This window comes from Podarcis erhardii, assembly GCF_964252035.2.
Source record: "Podarcis erhardii genome assembly, chromosome: 3".
Classification (NCBI taxonomy): domain Eukaryota; kingdom Metazoa; phylum Chordata; class Lepidosauria; order Squamata; family Lacertidae; genus Podarcis; species Podarcis erhardii.
In genome coordinates, this window is record NC_138507.1 from 121,494,758 (window position 1) to 121,521,061 (window position 26,304).

The 26,304-nt window shown below is 47.5% G+C and overlaps 1 protein-coding gene and 1 long non-coding RNA gene across 2 annotated transcripts in view; one reads left to right on the top strand and one right to left on the bottom strand.

Moving 5' to 3' along the window:
- LOC309338065 overlaps positions 1-26,304 on the top strand; it is a 188,005-nt gene that overhangs the window by 95,359 nt on the left and 66,342 nt on the right. The window lies entirely within an intron of this gene.
- Positions 1-26,304, bottom strand: part of ELP3 (elongator acetyltransferase complex subunit 3) — a 125,483-nt gene that overhangs the window by 48,371 nt on the left and 50,808 nt on the right. Inside the window, exons 9-10 of the mRNA XM_081854777.1 lie at positions 16,136-16,262; positions 991-1,184 (exon numbers count right to left, since the gene is read on the bottom strand). Of these exons, the coding sequence (XP_081710903.1) occupies positions 991-1,184; positions 16,136-16,262 (321 nt within the window). The remainder of the gene's footprint in view (positions 1-990; positions 1,185-16,135; positions 16,263-26,304) is intronic.

Sequence of the window (26,304 nt, forward strand, 5' to 3'; positions counted from 1 at the left end):
GCCTGGCCTGTGAGCGCACCCTGAATCACATGAAATAGCTCCACGTTCCTAATGAGAATTAGAAGTGGATGACAACACAGCAGGCTGGGCTGAGCCAAGCAGGCAAATGAGGATTGTCAAGAGAATGGAAGGAAGTGAGTTGGCTGGGGGGCAGGGGGCGGGCAGAAGAACAGCCTGCTGGGCCAGGCCAAAAAAAGGCTTATCTCATCCGGCATCCTACTCTCACAATGGCCAACAAGATGCCTCAAAGGCAGGACCCAAGTCTCTGGTTTCCAGCAACTGGGATTCAGCAACTGCTGGAGGCATCTGATGGGAGGGCGTTCCACAGGGTGGGTGCCACTACCGAGAAGGCCCTCTGCCTGGTTCCCTGTAACCTCACTTCTCGCAGGGAGGGAACTGCCAGAAGGCCCTCGGAGCTGGACCTCAGTGTCTGGTCTGAACGATGGGGGTGGAGACGCACCTTCAGGTATACTGGACTGAGGCTGTTTAGGGCTTTAAAGGTCAACACCAACACTTTGAATTGTGCTCGGAAACGTACTGGGAGCCAGTGTAGGTCTTTCAAGACCGGTGTTATATGGTCTCGGTGGCCGCTCCCAGTCACCAGTCTAGCTGCCGCATTCTGGATTAGTTGTAGTTTCTGGGTAACCTTTTCCAACTCTGAAATACCCTTTTTGAAGTTTGGTGACTGGAACTGTGCAGAGTATTCAAAACATGGCCATGCCATAGATTTGTATAAGGGCATTACGACTGGGGGGATGGGGACATACAGGAGCGACTCAAGTGATTCTGAACTTCAAACCTTCAGAAAGTTTCTGTTTCACAGTAAGTGGCACCAGCGATTTTAAAAAAGGAAAAATCGAGGCCCGTACTCACCATGAATTTGTTATAGTAAGGGCCACACTTTTAACACTGGAGGACGGGAGGTGCCAGTACTGCGTACCCTTGAGTGCCCTCCCCCCAAAAACACCATCTAACTGCAAGCAACTTTACCTCTGCACACGGTATACTCGCGTCCACGGGGGCACGAGAGCCAGTATCCTCGCCACCAAATCCACGAGGGTGCTCGGAGGGTAGCTCTTGTACCTCCCTGTCTTCCAGAGCTCGTACAAGCCGGTGCCACGGATCACGAGGGTCGGGTAGAGCTTCATGCCATCAGGGCGAAAGGCGGGATTCTCGAAAAACTCCTGTGGGGCGGGAAAAAAGGAGAGACACGAGATCAGAATGCAAAAGGTGCACGATGGTGCTTGAGTTCAGCAGCTCTTGTTTGGACGCAGGGATATAACTGAGGCTGAAAGCTCAGGGCGGCTAACACCAGTATAATTACAATAAAAACATAATGGGGGGGGGAACAATTTAAAATACGGGTTAAAATACAATTTAAAATGCAGCCTCATTTTAATAGTAGCCCATAAATCAAAACCATAAGGGGAGGGAAACATAAGGGTCAGACTGAGTCCAAACCAAATGCCAGGCAGAACAGCTCTGTCTTGCAGGCCCTGCGGAAAGATGTCAACTCTCGCAGGGCCCTGGTCTCTTGTGACAGAGCGTTCCACCAAGTCGGGGCCAGTGCTGAAAAGGCCCTGGCCCTAGTTGAGACCAATCTAACCACCTTGCGACTTGGGACCTCCAAAGTGTTGTCATTTGTGGACCTTAAGGTCCTCCGCGCAGCATACCAGGAGAGGTCGTCCTGTAGGTACGAGGGTCCTAGGCTGCTGCTGGATCAGGCCAGTGGCCCACCTAGTCCAGCATCCTGTTCTCACAGTGGCTCACCAGATGCCCCAAAGGAAAAAACCCTCAATCAGGATCCGAACCCAACTCTCTCCCTTCTTGTGGTTTCCAGCAACTGGTGTTCAGAAGCCTTGCTGCCTCTGACTGTGGAGGCAGAGCAGGACATCCTGGCTAGCAGCCACCGATAGCCCTCTGCAAATTTGTCTAATCCTCTTTTAGAGCCACCACTGTGTCCTGTGGCAGGGAGTTCCACAGCTGAAATAGGTGCTTCGTGAAGAAGTACTTTCTGTTTTCCTTTTATCCACCTTCCCCAACCCTGTGTACCTTGCAGATGTCTTGGGCTGCAGCTCATCTCAGCCCCAGCCAGCACAGCATCGGGGTGGCGAAGGCTGCTCTAGGTCAAGCCTTACAGTAGCACTTGGAGAGGGGTGGCAATTGCCTTTGTTTGCCGAGACGGCAGGCCTCCAACAACAGAGCGCGACTTTCCGCCGCAGAACAAAAACCAAAGCCATCAAGGGCTGCCTGCTGCTCAAAACGCCGCAGCTCTGGCGGAGTCTGAAGTGGGGCAGGGTGCACGCCTCGCTTTATTCCAGCGGGCAACCGCTGCTCTACGAATTGCAAAACAACAAAATGTCAATTAAAAACCCAGCAGCGCACGTTGTCAGTGCAGCAGTCAGACACGCCAGCCACGACACGCATTTTATAGGAACAATAATTGATTTCGCTAGCAGAAGTCTGCCTCAGAAAAGGGAGAAGGGGGAGACATGCCTTGCTGTTATTAACACTAATGGCGCTGACAGGTTCCCATTCATTCACGCCCTTGTAAACCTGCGGGCTGGCATAAATAATCGGGAGGTGATTGGTATAAATTAGTCATTGCGGTGCCAGGAAACTGCTGCTTTTTCATCAAGGTAGAAGGGGCAGTTACTCAGCTGTGTAACAGCTGCCTCTCCTCCCCCTGAAAATCAGTGGCCTGGCAAACAGGTAGATTATCTCGCCTTAGTGGGAGAAATATCCTCGGAATTGGTTATCTCTGCCAGAGGTACTGGAGAAAGGAGAGGCGCCCTATACCTATACCTGAAGGAGTGTCTCCACCCCCATCGTTCTGCCTGGACGCTGAGGTCCAGCTCTGAGGGCCTTCTGATGGTTCCCTCATTGCGAGAAGCAAAGCTACAGGGAACCAGGCAGAGGACCTTCTCGGTAGTGGCACCCACCCTGTGGAACGCCCTCCCATCAGATGTCAAAGAGATAAACAACTACCTGACATTCAGAAGACATCTTAAGGCAGCCCTGTTCAGGGAAGTTTTTAATGTGTGACATCTTAGTGTATTTTTGGTCTTTGTGGAAGCCGCCCAGAGTGGCTGGGGAAACCCAACCAGATGGGCGGGGTACAAATAAATTATTATTATTATTATTATTATTATTATTATTATTATTATTATTATTATTATATTTCCACTTCCCCATCTCGTACCCGGGCCTTTATCTGCCTCTTTCATATGACTGCTCTTTTCATATGGTTCAGCTCCTGCTGTCCACCCACATCATTGTGTGAGATGAGACAGGCTGGAGCAAAAGGCAGGACCTTTTTAGTGGTGGCGCCTACATTGTGGAAGAGATCTGCAAGGCTACATTTTGTTGTCATTTGGGCTGCTGAATGTTGCCAGAGGCGACAAGGGGCCCAGCAACGGGTGCAACTCTTACCTGTGCCAAGCAGGCTGCATCTGAGGCACAACGAAAGTCAGACATTTGCACCAAATAGATGCACACACACCCTCTAGTTCAAGGACATGCACTCAAAGAAAATCATGGGCATGATCCCAAAGGCCAGAGAGAGGGGAACCAGGGGCCACCTTCTCATTGCACAGGTTACCCACAACAGAAGGCAGATCAATTTTGTGTTCCTAATCCAGGAGTCCACAGAACAGATTTAAACTCTGCAGTACTGGCTTCCTTGTTCACTCCTGCATTCTTAGGAGGGTAATGAATAGCAGCAGCTAAGATTAACACTTCAAAGCCATGACTGCCTTCGCTGATTGTCTCCAAACCTGCAGGGCATAAAACAGTCCCTTGGCTGTTGACACATACAAATGCAATAATTTCTGTCGCTTTCCTATGAGGCTCCAGCATTAAAAAGTCTACAGGGGATTAGATTTTCTCTCTCCCCTCCCCATCCCACCCCCAAATCATACAAACGCTCACTCTCCTTTGTGCCGATCTGGACTGTATGATGAACCCTGAAGATTAGCGTAAGAACTGTTGGGAAAGAGGGGGACAAATATGTTTCAAGAGGGCCGTAATCATCTGCTCAGCACGTGTGAACAACACACAGGCTATTGCCACAAAGCAACTCCCAAGTCTGGGTGCGAAAGAATATGAGCTACCGAGAGCAGCAAGGATCACGGAGAGGTTTTGGGAGCAAAACACCCCACACCAAAGGGATTGCTTATACTAGCACAACAAATACAAAATGTAAAAAGAGGGAGTGCGCAGAACGGCTGTCACCAACCCAGAGCCCTTCAGATGTTTTGGACAAAACTCCCACCAACTGGAGGACACTGGTTACTTAAGAGACCGCCTTGTCCCTTATCGGAGATCTGCACTGGTTGCCAATTTGTGATCAGGCTAAGTTCAAGGTGTTACTGTTAGTATATAAAGCCCTTAACAACTTGGGTTCACCTACGAAATCACCTTCGGTAAAAGGACCGCTGGATGGTTAAGTCCAGTCAAAGGAGACTATAGGGTTGCGGTGCTCATCTCGCTTTCAGGCCAAGGGAGCCAGAGTTTGTCCACAGACAGCTTTCCAGGTCCTGTGGCCAGCAGGACTAAACGGCTTCTGGTGTAACAGGACACCATGACAGAAGCCAGAGTGCACGGAAACACCGTGTCCCTTAATGCCACAGTGGTACCTATTTATCTACTTGTGCTGGCATGCTTTCGAACAGGTAAGTTGGCAGGAGCTGGGACAGAGCAGCGGGAGCTCACTCCGTCACAGGGATTCGAACTGCTGACCTTCCGATCGGCAAGCCCAAGAGGCTTAGTGGTTTAGACCACAGCACCACCGGCATCCCAACTCAAGATCGCTTTACCACACAAATGCTCACTCGACTGCTTTGATGCGCAGAACTGGCACAGCTACAGGTGCCAAGCAATTCCCATTCTGAAGTTGTAAGAACTTGTTTAGTGTGGCAGCACCTAACCTTCGGAACTCCCCGCCTATTGATCACAAGCAGGCGCCTTCACTACATTATTTTTGGCGCCTGCTAAAAACATTCTCGTTTAGGCAAGCCTCCCCAGATGCTTAGAAAAGTTGATGTGAATTTCAGCCTGTTTCAGTATTCAGTATTCAGCCTGTTTCAGTATTCTTTTTGCACGCTGTTTTAATTTTTGTTGTAGCATTTTGTAAACTGCTTTGAGGTTTGTTGGTTTTTGTTTGTTTCTTTACAATCAAGCGGTGCATTAGTCTCTACAGCCACAGCAGGTGTTGTAACCTTCCAACAGTTCATCTTCACCCACAAAGGCACAGCCCTCCATTGTCCCCCGAGACAGACGGATGCCAAAAACAATTTAGGCATTTGCTCCCCATAAATTTCAATCCTTGGTGAGATCTACATTGAAAGAATACATGACTGAATTTGGATTGGTTGATGTTTGGCGCATATCACATTGTAGAAAAGGTGGCTATATATATATATATAAATAATCAGTTCATCACAACTGTTTGAGAATAGAATATGAATAGAATATTTTCTGGCCCCTTCTCCATTATTACAGCATGTTGCAACACGTCAGATTGGTACAATTGCTATTTCAGTTCATGCACTATCTTGCTAGGCAGTTATCTGATAAGGTAAAAACCTCTGGCATGTGGTGTTTAAATATCTCACTCTTGGATGATGAGAATTTTAGGACACAGGTGGGTGCTGACCTTCAGGGATTATTCTTATTGCTAATGTGAGCTGCTGTTGCTTTTCTTTTTCCTTTCGGTTATATTTGCAAAGAATACATACGCACACACCAAGGGCAACATTTTGCAATAGCAGCAAACAGAAGGGACATTCTGCGCCAGCAGTTTTAGCATGCAAAAAATTAAACTGGGGGTCTAGAATAGGTTTGCCATATGTCCAGAAAATTCTGGACATGTACGGAAATCGGATGCTTAAAGTGGTGGCCAGGGGGGATTTTAAGAGATGTCCGGAATTTCCCACACGTAGGGCTTTTTTTTTTTTTGGTTTTCTGTTTTTGTGTGTTCGTCACTAGATTTTCTGTCCTGCTTTGGCCACCGTCAGCTTCCTTTTCATCCCTGTCCTCTGCCTCCTGCCACTGGCACCTCCTGCCATATTGCAGCCCACAGGCAGGGGTGAGGCAAAGCTCTCGGTGGAGGGGATCTGTGCCAGGCATGAACCACCTCCCTTCTTTGGGTACCCCCCCCCCCCGGGCTCCCAGGGAGGCGGCGAGGGGGTTGTCTCCCCTCCTTGAGGGCCTCTTCGGTCCTTCTCCCCTGGAGGTCTCTGGGTCTCCCCCTCACCTTCGCACCCCTGCAGGCCTCTGGCGTCACTGCTGTGGCAGGGCCTTTGAGCTCCGTCTCTTAAATGTGGGGTGGGGGTTGCCACCTCAGGCTGAGCGCGGAGATCTGCTGAGGCTGGGGCTGTATTCTGAACATCATCATCACCATCATTTTATTTGTACGCCGCCTTTCCACAGTTAAAACAATGCTCAAGGAGGCTTGTTGTTGTTGTTGTTTAGTCGTTTAGTCTAGTCTAGGATGGCAATGACAAACCTAGACAGCATCTTAAAAAGTAGAGATGTCACCTTGCCAACCAAGGCCGTATAGTTAAAGCCATGAATTTCCCAGTAGTAATGTATGGAAGTGAGAGCTGGACCATAAAGAAGGCTGATCGCCGAAGAATGGATGCTTTTGAATTCTGGCGCTGGAGGAGACTCTTGAGAGTCCCATGGACTGCAAGAAGATCAAACCTCTCAATTCTTAAGGAAATCAGCCCTGAGTGCTCACTGGAAGGACAGATCCTGAAGCTGAGGCTCCAATACTTTGGCCACCTCATGAGAAGAGAAGACTCCCTGGAAAAGACCCTGATGTTGGGAAAGATGGAGGGCACAAGGAGAAGGGGATGGCAGAGGACGAGATGGTGGGACAATGTTCTCGAAGCTACCAGCATGAGTTTGACCAAACTGTGGGAGGCAGTGGAAGACAGGAGTGCCTGGCGTGCTCTGGTCCATGGGGTCACAAAGAGTCGGACACGACTAAACGACTAAACAACAACAAAGTCTAGGATGCAGCTAGAAAAGGAATATCAGCTATTGTGGCAAGGTTCGAGCAATATGATTTGCAGGCACCGTTGCCTCTCTCCAGAGACACAAGAACTGCTCATGCATGAGGATGCTCTGGGTGAGTGATGGCCTGTGAGAGCACGAGGCTTTCCGGCTTGGGAATCAACATTATATTGGAATTTGGCCATTTGCAGTTGGGTTCACAGGTGAGAGGGCCACAATTAAACGAACACCATTGACTTTTCCTCTTGCAGTTATTTAACATGTTTGAAATGTCATGGATGCAACAGAAACAATTAATCCATAGGCAGAATGGAGGCGAGGGCTGCAAAGGTTCATTGCTCAGACCTCTAAGTTGCCCTGTGAACTATGGATTCATGATTCATAAGCAGTCCTTGCCGGCAGGGTGAGGGTTGGGGAGTTTTGCTGATTTTGAGTTGCAAAGAAAGAAAGAAAGAAAGAAATAAAGAAAGAAAGAAGCAGCAACAGAAGTTTGTCAATTATTCATAGAATGGCCAGGAAGTTTTGGTGTTTGGGGAGGGGGGATAAGCCTTCATCACACAGTCCATAGCTCATGCACACACATGGTGCTTGGGGCTGTACAGTGTGAGCAACACACGAGCACCGAGATCTAGGAAAACAGTCTAAAAATATTTAGTGCCTGCTGCCAAGATGCTTATTTATCAAAAGGAGAAGGTGTGTGTGTGTGTGAGAGAGAGAGAGAGACAGAGAGATCAGCCATTAAGTTGTCCATAGTTCAGCTGACTGCAATTTGTCTGCAATTGAAAGCGATTATTTCAGGCACTTAGGGAGCGTTGAAAAGAGCTCTAGAAAGCATTTTCAGAGGCCTGATCACCTCAACACCTTCTGGCCTGACCTTGATAATGTGCCTGCGGGGAAGTCACAGGACGGATTTGGCACACAGTCGCTGCTGCCTGCCAAAAAAGGCAGGTTTTCGAGGGACGGGAGATCTCGCGGCGCCGGTTTAAAAACGACTCGGGATCAAGTTGCCTTGTTCATGCAAGGATGGAGAGAAGGCACCTTCCTTCCTTCCCTTTTATTTCAAGTTTTTAAATCCACATCTACAGATCTACAGCACAGGGGTGGGTGACATTTCTCAGCCCGAGGGCCTGATTCCCTTTTGCGCAGCTTTCTGGGGGCCACACGCCAGCGGTGGGCAGGGCCAGAGGCAGAAATAGGCAGGGCAACAAATGTAAATCTTACCTTTGTACAGGAGGCTAGTTTCTACGCACACTCCCTCTCTCCTCCATCCTAGGCAAACCACAGCAGACACACCCCACAGCCAGGGCAAGAACATGGCAGGATCATTGAGGGGGTGGGGCCTGTGGAGGATCCTGGGGGCCAGCGAGGACTACATCTGGCCCCTGGCTTGAGGTTCCCCATCCCTGCTGCAGCAGAAGCACCAGAGGCCTGAGGGGTTCGTTGGCCAGTTTGAGCCAGTATAAGATGTTCAGGCACATCATGCTCTACTGGCCAGATGCCCTTCTAGTCCCACAACCCTCCTTGTTGTTGTTGTTGTTTAGTTGTGTCCGACTCTGACCCCCTGGACCAGAAGACGCCAGGCACTCCTGTCTTCCACTGCCTCCCGCAGTTTGGTCAAACTCATGCTGGTAGCTTCGAGAACACTGCCCCACCACCTCGTCCTCTGTCGTCCCCTTCTCCTTGTGCCCTCCATCTTTCTCAACATCAGGGTCTTTTCCAGGGAGTCTTCTCTTCTCATGAGGTGGCCAAAGTCTTGGAGCCTCAGCTTCAGGATCTGTCCTTCCAGTAAGCACTCCAGGCTGATTTCCTACAGAATAGAGAGGTTTGATCTTCTTGCAGTCCATGGGACTCTCAAGAGTCTCCTCCAGGACCAGAATTCAAAAGCATCAATTCTTCGGCAATCAGCCTTCTTTATGGCCCAGCTCTCACTTCCATACATCACTACTGGGAAAACCACTGGGAACAACCCTCCTAACCCATTACAAAGGGAAACAGCCCTCACCGCCTCTGCTTCAGATCTTCTCTTTTCTCCAGCCACCCATTTCCCGAAGCTCTCCTTTCCCTGACGCTCATCTCCCTTGATCTCCTATGCCCTGTTCCTTCTCTGCACATGGTGATGATGGGGATACAGCCCGAAACTGCAGTCCTGGCCTGTGAGAACACGAGGAGAGCCTGCTGGATCTGGGCCATGGTCCATCTAGTCCAGCATCCTCTTCTCAGATGCAAGCAGGAGCTGAGCACAAGAGCATATCTCCCCTCCTGAGGTTTCCAACAACTGGTACCTCCAATTGTGGAGGCAAAGCACAGCCTTTGTGACTAGTAGTCATCGCTAGACCTCTCCTCCTCCATGAATTTGTCTAATCCTCTTTTAAACCATCCAAGCTGGTGACCATCCATTGTTCAGCCCAGACACTGAGGTCCAGCTCTGAGGACCTTCTGGCGGTTCCCTCACTGTGAGAAACGAAATTACAGAGAACCAGGCAGATGGCCTTCTCGGTGGTGGCGCCCGCCCTGTGGAACGCCCTCCCACCAGATGTCAAGGAAACAAACAATTACAGTGGTACCTCGGGTTAAGAACTTAATTCGTTCTGGAGGTCCATTCTGAACCTGAACCTGTTCTTAACCTGAGGTACCACTTTAGCTAATGGGGCCTCCCACTGCCGCCACCGTGCAATTTTTGTTCTCATCATGAAGCAAAGTTCTTAACCCGAGGTACTATTTCTGGGTTAGTGGAGCGTGTAACCTGAAGCGTCTGTAACCCTAGGTACCACTGTATCTGACTTTTAGGAGACATCTGAAGGCAGCCCTGTTTAGGGAAGTTTTTAATAGTAAGGTTGAGCAATAAGTTAAAATAAGTTATATTAAGTTACAATAAGGATTTGCTGAGTTAAGAATTTGAACTGGAATACAAAAGGGGGAGGTGAGAGGAGGTCCGGGAAATAAGGTAATGGAAATAAGTAATGGGAATTATATTTGTTTTGTTTTTTTAATTGTGTATTTTTGTGATTTTTTGTGTATTTTTTGTTTTCTGTTGACTTTTTGTATTAAATTGGAAATTCTAATAAATATCTCTTAAAAAAATAAAAAAGGGAAGTTTTTAATAGTTAATGCTGTATTGTGTTTTTAATATTTGGTTGGAAGCCACCCAGAGTGGCTGGGGAATCCCAGCCAGATGGGTGGGGTAATAATAATAATAATAATAATAATAATAATAATAATAATAGTTTAATCGTGTGCTGTGTGAAGAAGGACTTTTTTTGTATCTTCAATCATCCAACATTCATCTTTGTTGGACATCCATCAGTTCTGGTGGTCCACCCCCTTACTTAAAGGTTTAGGTTGGCCTTTGCTAACATGGTGTCCTTCAGGTGCTGCTGGACTCCCACTCAGTCTCAGCCAGCATGGCCAATGGTTAGGGAGCGGCAGTCCAAGACAAGTGGAGGGGGCCTCGGGTTGGCAACGGCTGGCCGAGGAAATTCGCTTTGACGGGCCAGCAGGGGAGTTTATAAAACGATCAGATTAATAGCTGGCATAAATCAAGTGCTCGGCAGGATTAATGAGGTTTTTAACAGAGCCTGCACCTCAAGACCGCATCAGGCAATAAAAAGGCACACTTGTGAGTTGTCGTCACAGATGAAAAATGAGGCGACCCAGGGGGTAGACGGATGGAGGGAGGGAGGGGGTGGGGGCGGGGATGATCCATGAATCACACTTGTTGTTCGGAACAGAACTGAGAGGAGAGACAAACGCAGGAAAAGATGCGCTCGGGATTCCCCCCTTTTGCTGCATTCCAGTGTCAGGCGTCTCCCGAAGCCCTTTACATGCAGACAGGCCTATGCAGCTGTTTACTCTTCTTCCATCATTTTAACGATCGTTCTGCTTTGTTTTTATGGGTGTCTTGCCATATGTACCCTACACTTATGAGATCTTCGTTGTTAGATAGATTAGACGGATTTTAATTTTTCTATTAATAGAATTGGTTGTATTATTATTACAGTGCCTGGGTATTTTATGTGAGTTGGTGGCATATATATTGTTGTTGTTGTTTAGTCGTGTCCGTCTCTTCATGACCCCCTGGACCAGAGCACACCAGGCACTCCTGTCTTCCACTGCCTCCCGCAGTTTGGTCAAACTCATGTTCGTAGCTTTGAGAACACTGTCCCACCATCTCGTCCTCTGTCGTTCCCTACTCCTTGTGCCCTCCATCTTTCCCAACATCAGGGTCTTTTCCAGGGAGTCTTCTCTTCTCGTGAGGTGGCCAAAGTATTGGAGCCTCAGCTTCAGGATCCGTCCTTCCAGTGAGCACTCAGGGCTGATTTCCTTCAGAATGGAGAGGTCTGATCTTCTTGCAGTCCATGGGGCTCTCCAGCGTCTCCTCCAGTACCAGAATTCAAAAGCATCCAATCTTTGGTGATCAGCCTTCTTGATGGTCCAGCTCTCACTTCCATACATCACTACTGGGAAACCACAGCTTTAACGGCATATATATACTTCGATTAAATTAAAAAAATAAATTCTGGGGCATGAGGAAGAGTGGCTTCCAGCAACTGGCATTCAGAAGCTGCTTTCTACTGTGGAAAGTTTTATCTTAACGCCTAGGAGGTCCAAGTACACCAGGCTGAAGGAATAAGCCACCTCCAGCGCAGTGGAAAACTCCAACTTCTAGAAAAAAAACACAACTTCTAACATTGTCAGGAAAGCAGCATTTCCCCTCTGCTCAGTGTAATTGTTGACGTTGCTGCATTCTCGCTCTCACATCCTTCAAGCGGTGCACAAAGAACCAAACCCCCCCGGACATGGCTATTGATCTGCTTGGCAATTCCAGGGAGAGAGATTACCAAGGCGCTCCATCTTCAGATTCTCATTATCGCAGAGATAGATGATGAACTAAATGAAGCCTCACACAAGACAGGAAGCATTCAGGCAGCCGGTGCTATTATTGGAAGATTTATAATCCGTCTAATCTATTTAACAATGAAGATCTTGGAAGCAATGGGACCTCTCTGCCGATTCTCAGGAGGGACCGTTAACTGAAAGACCACCAGTCCCTGTCATAGCATATATAGCATCACTCAGATCAGGGATGGAGAACCAGAGATGCAACAGGTGATGTTCATCTGTAACTCCTATCATCCCTGGGCATTGCCCACGAAGGCTGTGGATGACAGGAGCTAGGAGTTCAACAGCAGCTGGGCAGCCACAGATGTTCCCCCTCCCTGGCTTAGATTAAAGGGACCCGTGACCATTAGGTCCAGTCGTGACTGACTCTAGGGTTGCAGCGCTCATCTCGCTTTATTGGCCGAGGGAGCCGGCATATAGCTTCCGGGTCATGTGGCCAGCATGACTAAGCTGCTTCTGGCGAACCAGAGCAGCGCACGGAAATGCCGTTTACCTTCCCACCGGAGCGGTACCTATTTATCTACATGCACTTTGACGTGCTTTCGAATTGTTAGGTTGGCAGGAGCAGGGACTGAGCAACGGGAGCTCACCCCGTCGTGGGGATTCGAACCACCGACCTTCCGATTGGCAAGTCCTAGGCTCTGTGGTTTAACCCACAGTGCCACCTTTCTGGCTTAGATTACCTGGGGAAATATTACTTGCAGTTGTGCACCCCACAGAGCATCGCCCCTGGCATTCTGGAATGCCCTTCCCTCTGCCATATGGGAAGCATAATAATAATAATAATAATAATAATAATTTTTATTTTTATTTATATCCCCCCCTCCACAGCCGAAGCCGGGCTCAGAGCAGCTAACAACAGTAAAATAACACAACATTCTAAAATCATTTCATTATAAAATCAGTTCAAATCAAATTAATGACAAGCATTGGGCTAGAGTTCTGTGATGATTGCCAAAGGAGGGGGTCAGACTGTGCCTTGGCCAAAGGCCTGGCGGAACAGCTCTGTCTTGCAGACCCTGCAGAAAGATGTCAAGTCCTGCAGGGCCCTAGTCTCTTGGCACAGAGCGTTCCACCAGATCGGGGCCACGACCGAAAAAGCCCTGGCTCTGGTTGAGGCCAGCCTAACCTCCATGTGGCCCAGGACATTCAGGATGTTCTTGTTTGAAGACCGTAAGGTTATCCGTGGGACATACCAGGAGAATCTTGTCATTTTATTTGTATGCCGCCTTTCCATAGTTGAAACTATGCTCAAGGCGGCTTACAACATGACAAGATTTATCATAGAATAGAATCATAGAATCCTAGAGTTGGAAGAGACCACAAGGGCCATCGAGTCCAACCCCCTGCCAAGCAGGAAACACCATCAGAGCACTCCTGACATATGGTTGTCAAGCCTCTGCTTAAAGACCTCCAAAGAAGGAGACTCCACCACACTCCTGGGCAGCAAATTCCACTGTCAAACAGCTCTTACTGTCAGGAAGTTCTTCCTAATGTTTAGGTGGAATCTTCTGTCTTGTAGTTTGGAACCATTGCTCCGTGTCCGCTTCTCTGGAGCAGCAGAAAACAACCTTTCTCCCTCCTCTATGTGACATCCTTTTATATATTTGAACATGGCTATCATATCACCCCTTAACCTCCTCTTCTCCAGGCTAAACATGCCCAGCTCCCTTAGCCGTTCCTCATAAGGCATCGTTTCCAGGCCTTTGACCATTTTGGTTGCCCTCCTCTGGACACGTTCCAGTTTGTAAGTGTCCTTCTTGAACTGTGGTGCCCAGAACTGGACACAGTACTCCAGGTGAGGTCTGACCAGAGCAGAATACAGTGGCACTATTACTTCCCTTGATCTAGATGCTATACTCCTATTGATGCAGCTCAGAATTGCATTGGCTTTTTTAGCTGCCGCGTCACACTGTTGGCAACAAAAGTCATAAACAACAAATAAAACACATCAAAAGATGCAAAACCAAATGGAAAACAATTTTCATATAAATCATAAAATCTGAAACTAAAAATACAACATTAATATCATTAACAATTTAAAATGACATAGATAAAAAAATATCTATGCAGCACCCATTGGTGGTTTCAAAGGACTTCTAATGATACAACCTCTGTGGTGTAGAGGTTAGAGTAACGGACTAGGACCTGGGAGGCCAAGGTTCAAACCCCCACTTGGCCACAAAGCTGTCTGGGTAACCTTGGGCCAGTTGCAACTTCACAGCCTAACTTCCTCACAGGGTTGTTGTGAGGATTAAATAAGGAGGAGGAGAAGAACCATAACTGCCACCTTGAGCTCACTGGAGAAGAAGGAGAGATATAAATGCAACAAGCAAGTAAACAAACAACCTTTTTTGCCCATGCTTTCCCTGACTCTTAAATTTGGATCTTGTTTTTACTTAATCCCTGCTCTTATCTCTCTTTTTTTGTATAATACTCTCCAGTATGTTCTTATGATACTGTTTTATTGTTTTAATATTAGGGGCAGATGGGGCTTGTCAACCTGGGAAGGTAGAATCATAGAATCATAGAATCCTAGAGTTGGAAGAGACCACAAGGGCCATCGAGTCCAACCCCCTGCCAAGCAGGAAACACCATCAGAGCACTCCTGACATATGGTTGTCAAGCCTCTGCTTAAAGACCTCCAAAGAAGGAGACTCCACCACACTCCTTGGCAGCAAATTCCACTGTCAAACAGCTCTTACTGTCAGGAAGTTCTTCCTAATGTTTAGGTGGAATCTAATCTAGTAACCCATCTACTAGATGGGAAACTCTGACCCTAAAATTCTGCTGCCTTATGGGGTATCTTTGGGAGAAGAAAAGGCTCAGGAGGAAACTCTATGCAAATCCAGAGTGGAGTCCCTAAGGCGGTTGGATGGCGCCTTGTACGCCTCCTTCCGGCAACTCCTGCAGCCAAACTGGTGCCAAATGTCCTGTTCTGCTTTCCTTTGGACCACATCAGCGAGGCTGAGAGGTGGGTCTTGTCGTCTGCCCAGCCCAGGACCTCCAGACACACTGCCCTGGAGAGGTGACTTTGGTTCTGCTGGCACAGCAGTTTGACTTCACCCCCAGAGGCACACTCCATTGTCTCTTGAGACAGATGGAGGACAACAACAGGCGGTTGTTATATTGCATTTGTGTAGGCCCCAGTACTACTCCACCACTCTTGTCTCTGAACCTGAGCCTGCTTCAGCTAATGTTCAGCTTCCCTCCATGGCAGAACAGCATTGGTTGCTGCCCATCAAGGCTGTGCCCTGCCTGCATGGACAAATGTAGCAATGATTCTGGGTATCAGTTGATGGAAATCGCAAGTGAAGAGGGTGCCCTGCTTGTGGGTTTCCCTTTGGAGAATCTGGCTGGCCACTAGATGGGGCCCCTTCGGCTTGATCCAGCAGCCAGGCTCTTCAAATGTTCACGGTACCTCCTTGAACATGGACTTTTTGCCTAAACTGGGATCAGTGTCTACACTGTAGCTTTTCCAGTTGCACTGGCTCCCAGTAGAGTACAGGGTCAGGTTTAAGGTGCTGGTTTTGATCTTTAAAGCCCCATGCGGCCTAGGACCCTCATACCTACGGGACCGCCTCTCCTGGTATGCCCCACGGAGGACCTCAAGGTCCACAAATGACAACACTTTGGAGGTCCCAGGTCGCAAGGTGGTTAGATTGCTCTCAGCTAGGGCCAGGGCCTTTTCAGTACTGGCCCCGACTTGCTGGAACGCTCTGTCACAAGAGACTAGGGCCCTGCGGGACTTGACATCTTTCCGCAGGGCCTGCAAGACAGTTCCGCCTGCCTTTGGTATGGACTCAGTCTGACCCTTATGTTTCCCTCCCCTTACGGTTTTGATTTATGGGCTACTTTTAAAATGAGACTGCATTTTAAATTGCATTTTAACCCACATTTTAAATTATTTTTTTCCCCCTATTATGTTTTTACTGTGATTTTACTGGTGTTAGCTGCCCTGAGCCCGGCTCTGGCCGGGGAGGGTGGGATATAAATAAAATTTATTATTATTGTTGCAAGTCAGCCAGGTTCCTGATAGAAAGGGGAATCTGGGGGTTCATGGGGAAGGGACCTTGGTTACCCTTTCAGCCCTTCAACCTTGACTCTGAACTGTGCCTTCCCTAAATCCCCGAGAAAGGACCACAAGAAGAGGCCAACGGAACAGCAGCCAAAACGAGTTCAAACAGAAGCAACCCGTGCCTTGAGCCGCTCTTACCACAAACTGGTCGATGTCTCTCTCGAGTCCCATGTTGGGCAGGTCTGGCATCATGTGTGCCACCACTTTGAACCCGGCGTCTTTGGCTAGGTGGAATGATTCGCACACAGCCTTCACCGTATGACCCCTGGGGGGGGGGGAGAGGGGAGGAAATGGGGGTTAGAAACGTGGGTGCACACACAGAAGCAAGCATCTCATAAGAACATAAAAGGAGCCCGCTGGATCAGGCCAATGGCCCATCTAGTCCAGCATCCTGTTCTCATAGTGGCCATCCATTTCTTTTTCATTTTTTTCTTCCATAGTGGTAATTTTGCTTCAATGACAATGCTTATTTTTTGGGCCATTAAAAAATGTCACTTGACAAAACCTTTAAAAAGCAAAACCGGACAACTAAATTTCTTAGCACAGTTAAAAAACAACAACAACAACTTTCCCCCCGAAATAGTTATTCTCTCATTTCTCCATCTTCTTCCACACCCCTAATATAAAGGACATTATTGCTTATTTAACTTATTTGCAGAATTCATCATGCGAAAGGCTGGGCTGGATGAATCCCAAGCCGGAATTCAGAAATTCAGAAAGAGGAGAGCGCAAAATATGGTCTGAAGCTCAACATCTAACAAACTAAGATCATGGCCACTGGTCCCATCACCTCCTGGGAAACAGAAGGGGAAGAAATGGAGGCAGTGAGAGACCTTACTTTCTTGGGCTCCATGATCACTGCAGATGGTGACAGCAGTCACGAAATTAAAAGACGCCTGCTTCTTGGGAGTAAAGCAATGACAAACCTAGACAGCATCTTAAAAAGCAGAGATATCACCTTGCCAACAAAGGTCCGTATAGTTAAAGCTCTGGTTTTCCCAGTAGTGATGTATGGAAGTGAGAGCTGGACCATAAAGAAGGCTGATCGCTGAAGAATGGTTGCTTTTGAATTATGGTCCTGGAGGAGACTCTTGAAAGTCCCATGGGCTGCAAGAAGATCAAACCTCTCCATTCTGAAGGAAATCAGCCCTGAGTGCTCACTGGAAGGACAGATCCTGAAGCTGAGGCTCCAAGACTTTGTCCACCTCATGAGAAGAGAAGACTCCCTAGAAAAGACCCTGATGTTGGGAAAGATGGAGGGCACAAGGAGAAGGGGACGACAGAGGACGAGATGGTTGGACAGTGTTCTCGAAGCTACGGACATGAGTTTGACCAAACTGTGGGAGGCAGTGGGAGACAGGAGTGCCTGGCGTGCTCTGGTCCAGGGGGTCATGAAGAGTTGGACACGACTAAATGACTAAACAACAACAACATTGCACCTTATCAGAACTTCACCAAGGTGTCCAGATAATGCACCGTCAATATATTATTTTGTATTTGCAAGCTGCATGTTCATGTAGCCATCGACGGAGACGAGGTAGCCTTTGTATTCCACCCCCCACTTCAGCTTCACCATCGCTAGCTTCCCAGTCAGCCTGCTTTGGACTGAGAGGCAGACTCACAGCAACCAAACCAACCTAAGGGCGGCTGCGGCAACAAAAAAATGACTAGTGGGCAGCACTGGTGTGCTTGCCAAAGCTCTAAAAAGAAAAAGCCACACAGTGGCCATTCAGATGCCTATGGGAAACCAGTAAGCAGGATTCGAGCACAAGAGCAACTCTTCCCTCCTGTGGGTTCCAACAACTGGGATACAGAAGCATCGCTTTTCTTTTTGGGGCTGATCCAGCAAAGACTCTTCTTAATGTTCTTATGCACTATAAGCAAGTCTTAAGCCCGAGGAACCACATAAATGAAGCCACAGGTTCCGCTCCTGCCTCCAACAGTTTTCTCCTCTATGTATTTTTATTTTTATTTTTTTTAAATGATATTTATTAAAGTTTCCAATTAATACAAAAAATAAACATACACAAAAAATAATAATAAAAACACAAAAATACAAAAGCAGAAAAAAACCAGTTAAAACAAATGTAGTTTTCCTTACTCATTTCCATTAACTTATTTCCCAGACCTCCTCTCACCTCCCCCTTTTGTATTCCCGTTCAAATTCTTAATTCAGCAAATCCTTATTATAACTTGTTATAACTTATCATAACTTATTGTTCAACCTCTACATTACAGCTGGTAACCACTTAATTTTTATCCAACATCACACTACACCGATTTGTTGGCATCTTGGAAGCAATTCATATCTAACCAAAACTGAACAGCTGGGACTTGTATTTTGCACCATTTGAAAGCAAACAGATACCAAACTTCATACCCTAAAGGCTTTCATTTTCTTGAACGACTGAAGCATCATCATTGCCCCACGGATAACATGCCTTGGCAGGCTTTGCAGAATGAACAGAAAGGCCGTCTCCCATTCGCATTGTTACAATTCCCACCTACCCCAAATTCTGTAGGATAGCCAGCCTCATAGAACCAATGTGCTTAAGCCTAATTAATGCATGAAGGAGTGAATCACCATGACAGGGTGAGCTCCCATTGCTCTGTCCCTGCTCCTGCCAACCTAGCAGTTCAAAAGCACGTCAAAGTGCAAGTAGATAAATAGGTACCGCTCCGGCGGGAAGGTAAACGGCGTTTCCGTGCGCTGCTCTGGTTCGCCAGAAGCGGCTTAGTCATGCTGGCCACATGACCTGGAAGCTATACGCCGGCTCCCTCGGCCAATAAAGCAAGATGAGCAGCGCAACCTCAGAGTCGGTCACGACTGAACCTAATGGTTGAAGATATTTCACCCCTCCCATTGCAAGAATCTGCTGATGTTTCAGAAAGGAGGGGGCAGATTTTGCTCATTACTTATTCCGCTCCAGCCTGACTTCAAAAAGGGAGTCTGAGTGTTATCTGTGTATAGATAAGGTCGCCGCTCATGCAGCTGTAACACTCAGTGCAGTTCAGCGTCTCCATTTAGTCTGTAGTTAGTTTGTGTAGTAGCTGTAGAGAATAAAGTAAGTTATTCTACAGAAGCTGTCGTTCGTGTGGTTCATGCTCTGTTGTGCTCCGCTGACTACTGGAAGTGAGTTTGGTGCTCACAGCTCTGAGTTGTGAGTCCACAGCACTTAGACATGCTTCCTGCATGGAAGTGCTTTCCAGCTCGCCTGGCCCAGTCGGGGCTGAGAGGTTGAGCCCAGTCAGTGGCACTGGCTCAAAGGCGAAGCTGACAATGGTCAGGGGTCCCTTTACCTTTTACTAAGTTGCTCTGCTACACTTAGCTATGTCCACTTCCCCATACCTTGCGGGGAATGTTCTCTCTCAGTCTACCTGACAAGCTCACCATGTGAGGAGGCCTGAGGTGGCTGCTCCAGTTTAGACCGCATGGCTCTCACAAGCTAACTCTTGAGTTCCCATACAAATAATTTAAACACTTCCACCACTTTGGAACTAAACCAAGTTTTACCTCCTGCGCAATTTTTCTGAATGCTGCATGGAAAAGCACAAGAATCTGACATTTGGAGAGTTTGTAAATACAGTGGTACCTCGGGTTAAGAACTTAATTCGTTCCAGAGATCCGTTCTTAACCTGAAACTGTTCTTAACCTTTAAGCACCACTTTAGCTAATGGGGCCTCCTGCTGCCGCCGCGCCACCGGAGCACAATTTCTGTTCTCATCCTGAAGCAAAGTTCTTAACCCGAGGTACTATTTCTGTGTTAGCGGAGTCTGTAACCTGAAGCGTATGTAACCTGAGGTACCACTGTAAACCATTTTTAACTTACCAAATGTGTGTTCTTTTTCTGTGCTAGGGGACACTTTTGGAACTCACTTTAAAGGGGGTATTTTAAAGGTCTAAATCCTATATTTCAGTACACCACTTAAGAGAGGTTCTGTACACAAAGAGGTTCAGAATTATTTTTAGATAAACATAAATAAAAATAATTCCTTTAGACTCTATCAGTGAGGCCAAGCCGGGGGGGGCGGGGGGCGGCTTGCCATCTGGGGAGCCATCCACACTGCCTGGCTTGCACCCTGGGGAGGTCACTTCAGTGTTGCTAATGCAGCAAAAACAATGTGGGAGGCAGCAGTCATGAGATACAGGTCTCTGAAGCCACAGCAGGTGATGTGATTTCCCAGCGGCTTGAATTCACCCCTGGAGGCACTCTCCATTGTCTCTTGAGCCAGACGGAGACCATCAACAACATCTTTCCACCTGGAGTTGTTTGCTCTCCATATTCTGAACCTTCCAGAGGGCAATGAATCTGATGCAAGAGGGGTTTTAAAAATAAAAACAGGAAGCTGCCTTACACTAGATGTTCCACCACTGAGCTATTACCCTTCCCTACTGTATTATTACAATACGCAAGCAATTCATGGGACAATGCAGCACTTGGAAATGACTGTGTCTTCCTGAGCAAAGTTCTCTGCTCACTCGTTGGTGCCTGCAGCCTCAGGGGCGTTTAAAAAAAGGAAAGGGGAAGGCATTCAAATGGAAACACTCACAAAATGGGTAAGTGCACAGCTTGTTAAGTAAACAAAGGCAGGAACAGAGGCTTTTCAAGAAACGCCTTTTTCGCAAGGGCAGAGGTGCCAGAAGCCTGGCCATCAAAGGCACAAAAGTGAGTCGCAAACATCTTGCTCCCTTTGCCCTTCGCAGCTGCGGATCCTGCACAAGGCTTCTCTTTCTTTGGACAGACTTGGCAGCAATTTGGCGCAGGCAGGACAGTGTGAATTGGGTGCCACTGACCCCACCTGTCCTGAGAGCGAGTTTCTGTGTTGGTGGTGGGAGACAAAGCTGGATACGGTGTGGGCAGCAATGAAGAAAAATCTTAGCAGCCATGACGGGTGCCAGAATAACAGGGAAAGAAAAAGGATGTGAGCTGGTTTGCTCCTTACCCTTCTGAGCTGAGGCTTCTTCTCTCTAAGACTAATTATTAACACTCATTTGCTGGTGATTTGGTATAGGTGACATGTGCGAATTAGCCCAAGGAGGCAGGCCAAGAAGATTCTACCCACCCTGAGGGTGTGTTTGGGGATGGGGAGAGAGAAGCCAGGCATGCTGCAGGCATGGGGCTGCCCAGTGATGGTCAGTGGGGAGAACCACAAGGGGTGGGGGTCAGCGACTGCAGTCATATGAAAGAGGCAGATAGATAAAGGCCCAGGTATAAGATGTGGGACGCGGGTGGCGCTGTGGGTAAAACCTCAGTGCCTAGGACTTGCTGATCGCAAGGTCGGCGGTTCGAATCCCCGCAGCGGGGTGAGCTCCCGTCGTTCAGTCCCAGCTCCTGCCCACCTAGCAGTTCGAAAGCACTCCTAAGTGCAAGTAGATAAATAGGTACCGCTTTCTAGCGGGAAGGTAAACAGTGTTTCCGTGTGCGGCGTTGGTGCTGGCTCGCCAGAGCAGCTTTGTCACGCTGGCCACGTGACCCGGAAGTGTCTTCGGACGGCGCCGGCTCACGGCCTCTTAAGCGAGATGGGCGCACAACCCCAGAGTCGGACACGACTCGCCCGTACGGGCAGGGGTACCTTTACTTTATAAGATGGGGAAGTGGAGATAATAATAATAATAATAATAATAATAATAATAATAATAATAATAATAAAATTTATACCCTGCGCATCTGGCTGGGTGGCTTCCAACAAAGATTAAAAATACATTAAAATGTCACACATTAAAAACTTTCCTAAACAGGGCTGCCTTCAGATGTCTTCTAAATGTCAGGTAGTTGTTTATCGCTTTGACATCTGGTAGGAGGGCGTTCCACAGGGCGGGCGCCACCACCGAGAAGGCCCTCTGCCTGGTTCCCTGTAGCTTTGCTTCTCGCAATGAGGGAACTGCCAGAAGGCCCTCGGAGCTGGACCTCATGTTGCCGCCCTCCAGACGTCTTGCAGAGGCAGTCACAAAGAATAATGATCACAGGATCCAGGTCAGTTCATATGGGGAGAAGCAGTCTTTGGGGTATTGTGGTACCGTTTAAGGTTTTATAGGTTAAAAAAAAAGCACTTTGAATTGGGTCTGGAAATTAAATGGCAGCTGGTGCAGTTCAGTTGTGGCATCATTGTGTCGTATGCTTGAACTGTCTTGTCCTGTGAGCAACCTGGTCGCTGAATTCTGTACCAGCTGAAGTTTCCTAGCTTTCTTCAGAGGCAGCCCCACGTATAATGTGAAGCAGTAATCTAACCTTGAGGTTTTTATTATTGGAGAGAGCGAGAGCTGGACCATAAAGAAGGCTGATCGCTGAAGAATGGGAGCTTTTGAATTCTGGCGCTGGAGGAGACTCTTGAGAGTCCCATGGACTGCAAGAAGATCAAACCGATCCATTCTGAAGGAAATCAGCCCTGAGTGCTCACTGGAAGGACAGATCCTGAAGCTGAGGCTCCAAGACTTTGGCCACCTCATGAGAAGAGAAGGCTCCCTGGAAAAGACCCTGATGTTGGGAAAGATGGGGGGCACAAGGAGAAGGGGACGACAGAGGACGAGATGGCTGGACAGTGCTCTTGAAGCTACCAGCATGAGTTTGACCAAATGGGGGAGGCAGTGGAAGATAGGAGTGCCTGGCATGCTCTGGTCCAGGGGGTCACAAAGAGTTGGACACGACTAAACAACAACAACATGGGTCAGGAGAGACTTCTACCTGCTGTCAATAACTTGGGGGGCTTATCAAAGCTGTCCCGGCCCACCTTGCCTGAGTTCTCCCTTAAGACGTTCTCTTCAGCTCTGTATATTCTTCCCATTTCCATTTTATGCCTTTCCATTTCTCAGTATTTCCACGCTTAACTGGTTTTTCAAAGGTGCTGCATTTTATATGCCTGAATTATGACAAAGTTGTTATTCGGCAATCTTGCGTAGGCAGAAAAGGCACGGCAGCTTCATAAATAAAAATACGCTCTTCAGTGGAAATATCCAAACTAAATCCTGTGTGATTTAACAGTTGGGAGTGTTAGGCTAGGACCTGGGAGGGAGACCAGGGTTCGAATCCCCACTCAGTCACAAAGCAACATAGAATTAAGGTTGCTGTCCCTCAGGCCAACATACCTCACAGGATTGTTGTGGGAGTAAAATGGGGAGGAAGGGGACCATGTTGAGCTCTTTGGAGGAAAAGGGGGCATATAAATGCAATAAATAAACAAAATGAAACCCATAAACTCGCTTAAATTTACATAAAGAAAAATTATTCTCCTTTTGAAGGGGGTTGTCCCATCAGGGCAAGAAGAGTGTGAGGCTAAACATCCCACTGGCATAGCTGTCAACTTTTTCCTTTGCTTGCGAGGAATCCTATTCGGAATAAGGGAATTTCCCTTAAAAAAAGGAAAAAGTTGACAGCTATGCCCACTGATTGAGGGAACCAGCGGCAGGGGGGTAAGCTTGAGGGGAGAGTTAGGGGACTAACAGCACAACTGAGAGATGGTGCGTCAGTCACTGTGTGAAGGCCTTTCATAGCACCCCCCCCCCCCCGGATGGACACGTGTGGGTGATGGGGATTGTTCCATTCCCCGCTGGTGGGAATGAATGCCTTTGTCCTCCTCACTGTAATACTGCTCCATTGACAGAATTTAACTCTACTGAGTTCCCCGAAACCATAATGGCTATGATCTGCCTACACAATTGGAAGCCGCAATGATCCAGAACACCAGTTGCTGGAAGCTGCAGTAGACTCATGGTCATAGGCCAGGGGTCAGCAAACTTTTTCAGCAGGGGGCCGGTCCACTGTCCCTCAGACCTTGTGGGGGGCCGGACTATATTTTGGGGAAAAAAGAAGAATGAATTCCTATGCCCCACAAATAACCCAGAGGTGCGTTTTAAATAAAAGCACACATTCTACTCATGTAAAAACACGCTGGTTCCTGGACCATCCATGGGCCGGATTTAGAAGGTGACTGGGCCGGATCCAGCCCCCGGACGGGTCTTAGTTTGCCTACTCATGGCATAGACAAACCTTTCATCCTCCAAGAATTTGCCCAATCCTCTATGTTGGTGCCCACCAGTGCCACCTTTGGGACCGAGTTCCAGAATTTACCTGTGTGCACCTTTACACGTCCCGCATGCCATGTCCTGGCAAAAGCGCCTGAGCAGGGACGGAGGCAGGGGGCAGCCTGGGGCCAGAAAGAGATGCCTGGAGGGCCGCATCTGATCCCTGGGGCTGAGATTCTCCACCCCTGCCTCATAGCTTGAGGCACACAATGTGGGCCAGTTCTGTCGCTAGGGGTGAGCTCCTTGTTCAATGCTCCCTTTGGCCCACTCAATCAGCTTTTCTAGCAAGGAATCCTTTCTTTCCCAATCAACAGGCTATTATCCAAGAGGAGGGAAGGTTTCCACTTCATCAAACACACTTTATCTCTTTTCTCTTTCTTGGACTCTGAGAAGGTGAACAAATCCGCTTCCGTTTTTCTGAACTGCATCTTCCCGGAATACAAAGGACGAGGCGGACAAATGCCAATTCCACCCTCCGTGGCGTTGCAGAACTAATCTTGTCCATTGCTATTCCGTGGAGAGTTTTAGCCCAGGAATTTGGTCAATGTGCAGCAAAAAAAAAAATCAAGCTACCTTATCGTTAATTAATTCAGTATTATTATGACTAACGCCTTCCTGTGTACGTTTTATAATCCTTATTTCCTTTACTCTTTGGGGCTCTGTGGCGGAAAAAGCTTCAGAAAAGGACAATCAAAATCACCATGTGGCTGGACCAGCTCCTGTTATGAGGAAAGGTTGCGATATTTGGGTTTTTCAGGTTAGAGAGATATCTGGAAGGCTGTCACATGGAAGCTTGTATCCTGCTGTTCCAAAGGGTAGGACCCGAAGCAATGGCTTCAAGTTACAAGAAAGGAGATTTTGGCTAAACCTTAAAAAGCACTTTCTACAGTGGTGCCTCACAAGACGAAATTAATCCGTTCCGCGAGTCTCTTCGTCTAGCGGTTTTTTCGTCTTGCGAAGCAAGCCCATTAGCGGCTTAGCAGATTAGCGCTATTAGCGGTTTAGCGGCTTTTAGCGGCTTATCGGCTTAGCGGATAAGTGGCTTAGCGGCATAGAAAAAGGGGGGGAAAGGGGGGGGAACCCGCAGGAACTCGCAAGACATTTTCGTCTTGCGAAGCAAGCCCATAGGAAATTCGTTTTGCGAAGCACCTCCAAAACGGAAAACTCTTTCGTCTAGCAAGTTTCCCGTCTTGCGAGGCATTTATCTTGCGGGGCACCACTGTATCTATCACTGGTTAAATTTGCAAAAATGTATAAAAACGAAAAGAAAGAGTGTTGGAGATATTAAACAGAAGGTACGGTTTATAATATGTGGTGGGATTGTAAAAAGGTAAAAGCCTACTGGGAAATGATATACAATGAATTGAAGAAAAGGTTGAAAATAACTTTTGTAAAAAAACCAGAAGCCTTTTTGCGAGATATTTTAGGCTAAGACATACCAAAAGAAATGAGGACTTTATTTATGTATGCCACTACAGTAGCAAGAATGTTGATTGCACAAAATTGGAAGACTGGAGAAATACCAACTACAGAACAATGGCAAGAGAAGTTGATGAACTATGCAGAACTGGCAAAAATGACAGATAAAGAGAAAAAGACAATAGCGACTTTGAAAAAGAATGGGAACCATTTATATTATATTTGCAGAAACAAAGAAAGTCAATAGACTTGATGGCAGGGTTTAAATTAACATTCACATTCTTATTATTAGAAAATGTTTAGAAAATAGTGAAATATTATGGTGTATTTACTTTTATTTTTATGTTTTTAGGCTTGATGTTATGTTATTAACAACCTTTTCTGTTAGGAGATAGCAAAGTGGGTGAAAAGAGAAACAAACCAGAAGCGGAAGTTGGGGAAAGCCCTGGAGGGGAGGGAGGGAGGAATATATAATAAATGTTAAGAATTTGAGATGTATGTAATGAATGAAAAAGAAAAATAAAGAACTTTCTGAGGGTAACAGCTGTGGACTCTCCTTCATTGGAAGTTTCCAAGCAGAGCTTGGATGGCCATCTGTCAGGGATTCTTCAATGCTGTGACTCCTGCATTGATGGGGGTTGGACTGGATGACCCTTGGGACCCATTCCTAGTCTATGACTTTTTGTGGGATCACTGGTGCAGCCATGTGTAGCATTTGCTGTGCCTTTGAACTGTGTTCTGCCTGGGTATCACACCGATGTGAGTATTAAAAAGCTTTTGGTAGACCCTGCTAGAAGAAGAAGAAGAAGAAGAGTTTGGATTTGATATCCCGCCTTTCACTCCCTTTAAGGAGTCTCAAAGCGGCTAA